Raw genomic sequence first — 11,398 nt, forward strand, 5'->3', positions numbered from 1 at the left:
AAAGAGGATCACATGACCCAGGGACACTGCAATCGTCATAAATATGAGTCAGTTGCCAAGCGCCTGAATTTTGATCACGTGGCAAAGGGGATGCGGCAGTGGTCGTTAAGTGTGAAAAATGGTCATAAGTCACTTTTTTCACCGCAGTTGTAACTTTGAATAGTCACTAAAAAACTGTTGTAAGTAGAGGACTGCCTGTATATACATCTATCTCAGCAGTTCAATTGATCTCATGGAAGAGACCTGTTGTTGTTTTTGTTTAAGCGTAGCAAAGGTCTCCAAAGTTTTCTCAAAAGTTTTGAAAGACCCAGATTCCACCTGCGACAGGTGACATATAAGCGGAAAGCTTGATTTTTCACCAAACGAACCACAAGTGTGTTTTTCATAGGACTTTATTTCTTGGAAAATGAGCTCATTCACAACACAGCATAGCTAAGAAATGGATCTTGAGGAGAAATTGGCAAGAAAGATGGTGAAAATTTGAGGAGCCTAAGTTCCTGCTTTGACAAAAAGGAAGGAAGGAAGGAAGGAAGGAAGGAAGGAAGGAAGGAAGGAAGGAAGGAAGAAAGAAAGAAAGAAAGAAAGAAAGAAAGAAAGAAAGAAAGAAAGAAAGGAAGGAAGGAAGGTAAAAGGAATAGACAAATTCCAGAACATAGTGTCAAATACGTGAGACAACCAATTCTTTTTGACTTGGAGAACAAAGCCGCAAGGGAGAAAGTCCCGCCTCAGGGAAATGTCACCGATTTGATTCTGAAGTCTCCATCCACTCCAAGATAATCAATCAGATTGAGGCCCAGCCGGTTGGGGAAGACAATTTCTTCACTCCCTTCCGTTTTCACTCGGAAGCCATCCTTCGTAAAACTGAAGGTGATCTGGAAGACATCATAACAAAGAAAAATCAAGATGGAGGGCGGACATCAAGGTCTCTTTGGTGTTCTTAGATTCCGTCGGAAGTTAGGAAGTCTGAGTTTCCCACGGTTTAATTCATACACGGGGTCATCATCACATATACATTTCATACACTTTTCAGATGTCTGTGTTTTGCAAGCCAGCCCCATGGTTTATGACATAGCATGTTGTCTTTTCTTACTAAAACAGATTTTTTTTTAAAAAAAAGTTTGCTAGTACTCTACATGATGAATCGATACGAGCATCCTGTAACTTGTAACTTGCAAAAAGGAGAACACAACCAGGACTCAGTGGGATTCAGCCAGTTCTGACCGGTTCTGGCAAACTGGTAGCGAAGGGAATGGAGATTTTGCAATATCCTTCCCCTGCCACGCCCACAAAACCACAGAACCGGTAGTAAAAAAAATTGAATCCCGCCACTGCACATTGATGTAGGAAAAGAAGGGACTAGGCCGAGCTCTTCAATGCAGGAAAGTTTATTATGCATAGGTCCAAACGGCCGAAACAGGGCAAAGTGTTTGAACCCTGAGGGGTTTACAAAAGCAGATTTTTATACTCCAAATTACGTATACATTAACTGGGTGTTACATTTGACATATATGGTCCTAAGAGGGACTGAAAAACGCCTCGTACAGACATTTGGTTACAGATTACAGAAAGAAAAGGGAGTTACATGCATCCAACGAATTATGCAGACCTTATCATATTCTATCTATTGCTTCTGGAGTAGAAGCAGAAGTGAACAACAGGATTCACCCGTCTGGGTCAGTCTGCACTGCTATAGATAAAAAATACCATATGTCATTTCAGCAACTCCTTCTCGGCTGTAACACACTTCTCTTCCTCTTTATACAGTTCCTCCAGAACAGGGGTCGGCAAACTTAAACACTCAATGCGCCATTCGGACCCGTTTCCCACAGAAAAGAAAACACAGGGAGCCACAAAAGTCCTAACCAGAAGCCCCCTGTTCAATTCTGGAGCTGACCGGAAGTTCAGTTCCCCCACCATAGAGTCTCCTCCTAGCGCGGTGTACTTTTTCCTCTACCTATCATAACCGAAAGCCCTAACAATTGTGGAGACAACTGGAAAACCCTCCCCTTGCCATAGAGTCTTCTCCTGGTGCACTCTGCTTCTCTCTCCACCACCCCACCGGAAGCTCCTCTCAAAATTGTGGCGACGACCAGTGACGGAGCCGCAGCAGAGGGAGGAAAGAGCCACATGCGGCTCAAGAGCGTCACAACGATACAACTTCTGCTCTAGTGGCCCTCTGCCCCCTTCTTTGCGTCTCATGTCCTGCCCATACGTCCTCACCTCAACCTCACAGTTGTGATGAAAAGGGAAGTCGGGTGGTCTTTCCTCGTCCTCCCAGGTGCTGCCTCGCCTGGAGTTACACACCACGGTGTTCACGTCACCCTTGCAGTCAAAGCGTGCATTGTAATGGAGCACCAGGTTGTCACAGTCTTTACCCAGGTTGATCTCAAATCTGAGGGTGGAATGACAAGCATGAGAGGAGCAAGGGCACAATGGGGAGTTTCAGAGGGAGGGGAGGGGATAAGAAGGAACGCGGGAGGGAGGGAGGGAGGAAGGGGGGAAGGAAGGAAGGAAGGCAGGGGAATTCAGGCAAGGGAGGGAATTCAGGGAAGGGACGAATGAAATACAAGGGAGGGAGGGAGGGAGGGAGGGAGGGAGGGAGGGGAATACAGAAGAGGGAGGGAGAAAAGAAGGAAGGAAATACAAGGAAAGGAGGGATACAGGGGAGGCGGGAGGGAGGGAGGAAGGAAGGAAGGGGAATTCTGGGAAGGGAGGGAGGGAGAAATGAAATACAAGGAATGAAGGGAGGGAGGCAGGCAGGCAGGCAGGAAGAGGAACACAGGGGAGGGAGGGAAGGAGGAAGGAAGGAAATACAAAGAAGGAAGGAAGGAAGGAATACAGGGGAGGGAGCGAGGAAGGAAGAAAGGGGAATACAAGGGAGGAAGGAAAGGAGAGAGGGAGGAAATACAAAGAAGGAAGGAAGGAATACAGGGGAGGGAGCGAGGAAGGAAGGAAGGAAGGGGAATACAGGGGAGGGAGGAACAAAATACAAGGGAGGGAGGGAGGAAAGAAGGAAAGAAGGAAGGAAGGGGAATTCAGGCAAGGGAGGGAATTCAGGGAAGGGACAAACGAAATACAAGGGAGGGAGGGAGGGAGGGAGGGAGGGAAATACAGGGAAGGGAGGGAGAAAAGAAGGAAGGAAATACAAGGAAGGGAGAATACAGGGGAGGGGGGAGTGAGGAAGGAAGGAAGGGGAATTCCGGGAAGGGAGAGAGGGAGAAATGAAATACAAGGAATGAAGGGAGGGAGGGAGAGAGGAAGGCAGGAAGAGGAACACAGGGGAGGGAGGGAGGAAATACAAAGAAGGAAGGAAGGAAGGAACACAGGGGAAGGAGCAAAAATAAGAAAGGGGAATACGAGGGAGGGAGGAAGGAAGGAAGGAATACAGGGGAGGGGGGATCGAGGAAGGAAGGAAGGGGAATTCAGGGAAGGGAGGGAGGGGGGAAAGGGAGGAAGGATATATTTAAAATCAGACCACGAGTGGGCAGGGATATCTCTTCTTAGGAAAACCAAAACGAAGGAACAGCCTGCTTCCAGGCACTGAAAAATTATTTTGGTAAAGGTTTCCTGTCTCCTAATCTTCTCCAGCTAAACAAAAAAGGATATGAAGAAGACTGATGACCATAAGAGAAACCATTTTCTGGAGAGCATCTGGGAATCTTCTTCGGATGAGTGGGTGGGTGGGTGGGCATAGCTGCTCCCTGATGAGGAGCAAGGACATTTGCTGAGGGAATTTTAAACAAAATGAGGGCAGGCCATAGAGTACAGCTTTAAGGCCGTTGACTCCCCCTTTAAAGTTTGACCGGCTTCTCCAAAATTTACTCCCAGGCAGCCATAATGTTTAATTCACAAAAATAGGAACTCATCATCACATAACTCTCCTGAGTTATGTTAGGCTATGTCAGTGCTTTTCAACCTTGGTAACTTTAAGATGTGTTGGACTTCATCTCCCAGAATTCCCCAGCCAGCATACGTTGGCTGGGGAATTCTGGGACTTGAAGTTCCACCTGTCTTAAACTTGCTGATGTTGAAAAACACTGATCTACGGTGTTGAAAAAAACCAGGAGACCGATAGCTCCTTCTCTAACTCCAGATTTTATTAACAGACATAAACATTTTTGAGCTGCACCTCGCAAAAGTTTATGCCTCTTAATAAAAATTGTCGTTTGGAAAAAGGGTTCCCGGATACATCGCATAAACTGTGATAGACTTAACAGCAAATTAAATAGAGATAGAGGATGATAGATAGATGGATGGATGGAGAAATATGGAGAGATATGATAGATAGATAGATAGATAGATAGATAGATAGATAGATAGATAGATAGATGACAGATAGATTATAAATAATAGAATAGAATATTACAATATTAGAATAGAATAAAATATAGAATAGAATAGAACAGAATAGAATAGAATAGAATAGAATATTAGAATAGTATGAAATATAGAATAGAATGGAGTGGAGTGGAGTGGAATGGAATGGAATAGAATAGAATAGGACAGGACAGGAATAGAAAAAGGAAGAGAAGGGAAGAGAAGAGAAGATAATTCTTCATTGACCAAGAGTGATTGGACACGCAAGGAATATGTCTTTGGTGCATAAGCTCTCAGTGTACATAAAAGATATTAGCGATAAATCCTGTTCATAGTCATCATAAAAATACATTCATCATAAATCATAAGATACACTTAGTGCTAGTCATAGGATACTAAATGAGCAATCAACAAAAATCATAATAAGAAATTAAATAAAACAATATACATTGTAAAGATACAAGCAACAAAGTTAGAGTCGTAAATAGAAAAGGAGATAGTTAATGGGAAGGATGGGAAGAATAATAGTAACAGCCTTACTAAATAGTTTTGACAGTGCTGTGGGAATTTAACTGTAATGTTCATTTTGACTCCTTTTTACTTCTGGGACTTTAAGGGAAGCCCTTTCCTCCTCCCTCCCACTGTCCTCCCCTTCCCTCCCCCTTCCTCCCTCCCCCCTCCCCATTCCATGAAACCTTGTCCCAATTCCTCTTCTTACTCTTTGCAGTCTGGTAAAATTGTCCCTTTCACGACGAGCGATTCTCCGGGATAAAGCTTAAACTGTGTAGCGGTTACTCCCTAGGAAAATGGGGAAAAAAATGGACATTTTAAACGGCATGGTAGGGCTGATGAAGAGTTTTGAATGTGGGCTCCTTCATCAAACCATTCGAAGAGAATTTGAGGTTACAGGATTTCCACATTTGAGACAACAGCCAATTTTAGGTTAATCCGTCAGTCTGTTTTAAAAAGATTTGTTTTAGAAGAGATAGACAATTTTAGGTTGATCCGTCGTCTTGTTTAATAGATTAACAGAGTTGGAAGGGACCTTGTAGGTCATCTAGTCCAACCCGCCACCCAAGCAGGAGATTCTACACCATTTCTGACAGATGGCAGTCCAGTCTCTTCTTGAAAGTCTCAAGTGATGAAGCTCCCATAACTTCCAAAGGCAACTTCTGTTCCACGGGTTGATTGTTCTCCCTGTCAGAAAGTTCCTCCTTATTTCTAGGTAGAATCTCTCCTTGGTCAGTTTCCATCCATGATTCCTTGTCTGGCCTTCTGGTGTCTTGGAAAATAGCTTGACCCGCTCCTCTCTATGACAGCCCCTTAAATATTGGAACACTGCTATCCTGTCTCCCCTGGTCCTTCTCTTCACTAGACCAGCCATGCCCAGTTCCTGCAACCGTTCATTGTATGTTTTAGCCTCCAGTCTTCTAATCCTCTTGGTTGCTCTTCTCTGCACTTTTTCTAGAGTCTCAACATCTTTTTTTTATAGTGTGGTGACCCAAACTGGATGCAGTACTTTAGGTTTGGTCTTACTAAGGCTTTATAAAGTGGTATTAGTACCTCCCTTGATTGAATCCCTCTCTTAATGCAATTTAGGATTGCATTGGCTTTTTTGGCTGCTGCTGCACACGGCTGGCTCATATTGAATTGATTTTCCACTAAGACTCCAAGATCCCGCTTGCAGTTATTGCTATCAAGCCTAGTTTCACCCAGTCTATTTTAGAAGAGACAGACAGATAAACAGACAGATAGACAGGCAGGCAGGCAGGCAGGCAGGCAGGCAGAAGCTAGGCGTAGGGTCTCCTTCCCAGTCAAATCTGAAACGTGAAAGAGGCAACATAACGATGTCAAAAGAAGTGGTCCCAGAATGGACTTCTAGATGATCTGGAATCAAGGAATCGCCAGAGTAAGGTTCTACATTTAGGCAACAAAAACGAAATGCACAGGTACAGTATAGATGATACCTTGCTCAATAGTAGTAACTGTGAGAGGGATCTTGGAGTCCTAGTGGACAACCATGTAAATAGGAGCCAGCAGTGTGCAGCAGCTGCCAAAAAAGCCAACACAGTCCTAGGCTGCATCAACAGAGGGATAGAATCAAGATCACGTGAAGTGTTAATACCACTTTATAATCCCTTGGTAAGGCCACACTTGGAATACTGCATTCAGTTCTGGTCGCCACGATGTAAAAAAGATGTGGAGACTCTAGAAAGAGTGCAGAGAAGAGCAACAAAGATGATTAGGGACTGGAGACTAAAACATATGAAGAACGGTTGCAGGAACTGGGTATGTTTAGCTTACGAGAAAGAAGGACTAGGGGAGACATGATAGCAGTCTTCCAATATCTCAGGGGTTGCCACAAAGAAGAGGGAGTCAAACTATTCTCCAAGGCACCTGTGGACAGAACAAGAAGCAATGGGTGGAAACTAATCAAGGAGAGAAGCAACTTAGAACTGAGAAGAAACTTCCTGACAGTTAGAACAATGAATCAGTGGAACAGCTTGCCTCCAGAAGTTGTGAATGCCCCAACACTGGAAGTCTTTAAGAAGATGTTGGATAGCCATTTGTCTGAAACGGTATAGGGTTTCCTACCTAGGCAGGGGGTTGGACTAGAAGACCTCCAAGGTCCCTTCCAACTCTACTATTGTATTGTATTGTAACCCAATCACCAATCATCTCTGATGGCCTTTTCCAAATACTCTTCATTCGTCACATAGAACCCGGTATCCTGGCTTAATCTGGAAAGCACCCCTTCTGCACAACAACCCTTAAGCCACCTTCCAGCTACCTTAGCAGTGGGCTGATGATGATGAGAAATGTAGCTCCATTGCAGTTGTAAGTCGAGGACTGCTGTATTGGCAGGTTTTGTATTTTATTATCTTCCCCAGTTATCTTCTGTTGACTCCAGGTATACTGCCACATACCTTATCCAGACTTTTTGCTCTTTCAGACCAGGAATTGTCTTGGTTCTTACGTGATGTTTATTATGCGAGAAGAAAAATTAAGGCACACCTCTGTTCTTTAATAAAGGCCTATTTACCTGCATTGTCGTGTTAATTAAGGGCTGACGAGCCTGAAATAAAATCAGTATTAATCTGACTGCTGAGATTGTGACCTTCAAGTATGTTGAAATTGTACTTTTAACACTGGCAGTTGCTTAGCTTGTAAGATGTGGTAAGCTAGGGTCGTGACTTGCGAGAAAAGAGGAACTATATGCTTGGAACACATGTAAAAATAATCATGTTGTAACATCGAGGTTAAAGGAACCAAAAACCACCCCATTTGCTATGACACGTTGGCAGAATCCTGAAAATATTGTGGTTTTAGCAATAGCAATAGCACTTATATACCGCTTACAACACAACTCCTAAGTAAAGCCAAAGGTTGGGAATAAAAAAACGAAGAGTGTTTGTATCTGGAGGTATGACCATCAATCTACCATATTTTTCGGAGTATAAGACGCTCCGAAGTATAAGACGCACCTAGATTTTGGGGAGGAAAACAAGGGGAAAATATCTGCTTCTGCTTCTCAGCAATTTCCCTCCTTGCAACGAACAGTACAGACAACATACACTGTTTGTAGTGTTATATTTCAGACTATACTTGTACAGATGCTGTTAAAATTGATGTGGCTTTCTGGAAGTAAAGTTATTCTCTGCTATTTAAAAGAATAGCACTTTTTAAAACAAGAGCACTGGGCCTCTTCAGATCAAGCATTTATTTTAAAAAGCTTCTTCATTTTGTTAAGTTGTCTAGAATAATAATAAAGCCGTCTTTAAAAAATAAGTCTAATAATTTGAACATTCTATAGGCATTTATAGTTGTTGACTCGCCTCCTTGCAGCAAACAGCCTGATTGGCACAAGAAAAAAAAAAATCTGCCTCCCAGCAATTTGCCATGTGGAGCAAACAGCAAGTTTCACTTTCAATTTCTCCCAGGCTACAGGGATTGCTATGGCTTATTGAATCCTCTGCAAGCCCCCTGTGCTGCAAGGAGGTAAATTGCTGGGAGGCAGAGGCCAAAGGGTTGGGGGCTGCATTCAGTGTACAAGACGCACGCAAATTTTCACCCTCTTTTAAGGGGGAAAAAGATGTGTCTTATACTCCGAAAAATACAGTAACTTCACCCTTTGATTCTGTCATTGTTGTCTAGTTTTCAAATCGCCATTTTCCATTTAAAATATCTTTGTAGAATACTTTTTTTTTTTCAAAATGAATGAGGTTTGGGTGTATTGATCCTCCCATTGTGGAAAGCCAGACTGGTATTTTCATGTAGTGTTGTGTTTTACTTTTTTCCCAAATATAGAGCAGTGCAATCAAGTTATAAGAAAGACGTTAAAACACGGGAGACAAACAAGGAAACAACAGCCCTTGACAAGATTCTGATAGGGACGGATGAAAAATTGATAAAATGCATAACTACTTATTGACATTTAAAATGGAAGAGGAACAGGTTAAAGAACCAATGATCGCATGGGCAAGAAATGTTGGTCATAACATTGAATTCGAGAAATGGCAGAAATTATGGGATAGGAATTATAAATTGACTATGGCCTTGGCGTATAAAGAAAATCTATACAAATCTATGTTCTACAGGTGGCACTTACCCCCAGCAAGACTGGCAAAAATGTTTAGCAACCTGTCTACAAAATGCTGGAAATGTAATCAGTCCCCAGGCACATACTACCACATGTGGTGGAGGTGCAGCAAAGCAAGAAAATATTGGGAGAAATTACATAATTGGCTGGAAGAGATAACTAAACAGAATATAGATTCAGAAAAAAAGAGTGCTTTATAATGAAGAATATGGCATTCGTACACACACACACACTCCCTTGATCTCTGCATAACAAAAGAAAAGCCAACGCTTCACTCCACGCAGGACCATTTCTCTAGAATTCTCTTCTTTAAAATAAATTTTAAAAACATCTTGTCTTTCAACTGAATCAAGATGACCGGACAGCTTAAATGATGGAAATATTTAGGACTTGGTCACAGAATGGCTGATTAATGCTGTGAATATTACAATAAAAAAGGCCATCTATATAATCCAGATTAAAGGATGAATTTAGAACGTCTTCTTTCCAAGTCAAAGTTTACTAATTATTATTTTTTTGGCAAGGAAAGAAAAAGTTTCTCCAACAATAATTTAAAATTATTTTAACTTCTATCTTCAGTTTGAGCGCGAATCACCAAAATAAATATGCACGTATCAAGCATCCATTTAATCGCATGTGCATAAGATGTACAGTATGCTCAAGATGTTTCTTGTTGAAAAAAAGTCTGCATATTGATAAAACTCAATATTAATAAAAGAAGGCAGCCCGATCAGTAAGCACAAAGTATGGGGGTTTTATATCAAAATAACAGCAACAACAATACAACACAATAGAAACAATTAAGAGAAACATCCAAACATATTTAAGGGAGTGGAAACCCAATGCCAAAATAAACAATTTTTAAAGTGGAACTTTTTAAAATGTAATTTTTTTGCTGCAAAAGATTAACGCGGCTGTCCCTCAAGCGATATCCAGAAAGAGGAAAAGCCACAGTTGTGGCTGTCAATCAACAACCCACCAATTCCTCTCCAAGAGACCGATTCTACATCTTGCAAGCCTTTGCTGGAAATTTTGATTAAAAAGAACAAAGACCCCAGACTTACACATTTACTCATGGTGGTGCCGCCTTGTCCAATTCCAAGTTGGTACAGTACTTAACTCCAGTCTCAGTGCTGTGGCTTAATCGAAGTTCCTGTCGTCCTTTAAATAGCTGAAGGAAAGAGCATCACGTGACACCGAAGAATGAATGGGGGGGGGTAGGGTCAGATAATCAGAAATGGAAGCAGGTGATGAGGTGGGGAGAAGGGGCTGACGAACTGAAGCAGCTGCTAACACCCGTTTCTAACGGTGTGGGGTTTTTTGAGGGGGTAGGGCAGGGAATATTGGTGGCCCCTTGGCCAGCCTTCCTTAAAAGGATTTCTTTATTATTCCCCGGATGAGATTTTGAAAGCTGACAGTAACTATTATTCTTACCCTTGGTATTAATGCCGGAGGAGCATAATGCTGAGAGTTTCAGAAATTTTGTGCGTAGAAATCTAGCAGAGGACGGAGGAGGAGGAAGAAGAGGAGGAGAAAAAGAGAAAAGGAGAAGAAAAGAGAGGAGGAGGAGGAGGAGAAAAGGAAGAGAAGAGAAAAGGAGAATAAAAGAAAGAGGAGATGAGGAGGAGGAGGAGAAAAGGAGAAAAGGAGGAGAAGAGAAAAGGAGAAAAGAAAGAGAAGGAGGAGGAGAAGAAGAAGAAGAAGAGGAAGAGGAGGAGAAAAGTAGGAGAAGAGAAAAGGAGAAGAAAAGGAAGACGAGGGGGAAGGGGAGGAAAGAATAAACGTTTTCCTGTGCCCCCCAGAAGCGTAATTTCTAATATTGGATTTTCCCCCCTTACCAGAGGGAGTCCCCTTGTGGAGTACTGTGAAGTCATTACCATGGCAACTCTACTGCACTGTACAGTAGAAACCATTTTACGGCAGTACAGTAGGAGCCATTTTAAGGCACAACAGGCTGTATCTTAACAGAACACCCCCCAAGGGGTGTTGGGGGTGTCCTACCCCCACAATATTTGTTTCCAGAGAGTAAGTCATCTGTGTACCAAGTTTGATTGAAATAACTCTATGCGTTTCAGCGTATTGCTGGAACATACATACACACACACAAACACATCCGTTTTATATAGATAGATTCTCAAACCCCACTATAACAAAAACATTTGCAGAAATAGTTATTTGCTCATCTCAGGCATACAAGACCGGCCTTCTGAGAATTTGTATTCTCCCAACTTAGTTAATTACCTAATAAATCATGTTTAATGTTTTGGACACATGCTCCTAGAGATATAAACCGTGGCCTAATCTAATTTCTTCCTCCTGCCTTTCCTGGGGACAAATTATTTATCTGTTGATCTTCTGTCCCTCTGGAAAGATGTTTCTTGAAATCAGCAACTTCACGAAACTGCTTTTCACTTTGACCATGTCATGTGGGGGGGAAACTCACTGGAGAAAGCAATTACGGGTAGTCTTTGACTTACAGTT

The 11,398-nt window shown here is 42.4% G+C and overlaps 1 protein-coding gene across 1 annotated transcript; it reads right to left on the reverse strand.

Moving 5' to 3' along the window:
- Positions 1 to 376: 376 nt before the first annotated feature.
- On the reverse strand, positions 377 to 10,124 carry LOC309395080 (16 kDa beta-galactoside-binding lectin-like). The gene is made up of 4 exons (XM_081958874.1): positions 9,982 to 10,124; positions 5,036 to 5,115; positions 2,221 to 2,392; positions 377 to 872 (listed from the first exon to the last, which is right to left on the reverse strand). Exons 1-4 carry the CDS (start codon positions 9,991 to 9,993, stop codon positions 726 to 728), a joined length of 411 nt encoding a protein of 136 aa, XP_081815000.1. The 5' UTR covers positions 9,994 to 10,124; the 3' UTR covers positions 377 to 725.
- Between the last annotated feature and the right edge of the window lie 1,274 nt (positions 10,125 to 11,398).

Source organism: Natrix helvetica, assembly GCF_964273705.1.
Source record: "Natrix helvetica genome assembly, chromosome: 7".
Taxonomy (NCBI): Eukaryota; Metazoa; Chordata; class Lepidosauria; order Squamata; family Natricidae; genus Natrix; species Natrix helvetica.

Coding starts and splice junctions, on each gene's coding strand:
- LOC309395080 (XM_081958874.1), bottom strand. Junction 2,393..5,035: donor ATTTTACCAGACTGCAAAGA/GTAAGAAGAGGA, acceptor TTCCACCCTCAG/ATTTGAGATCAACCTGGGTA. Junction 873..2,220: donor ATCACAACTGTGAGGTTGAG/GTGAGGACGTAT, acceptor GATGTCTTCCAG/ATCACCTTCAGTTTTACGAA.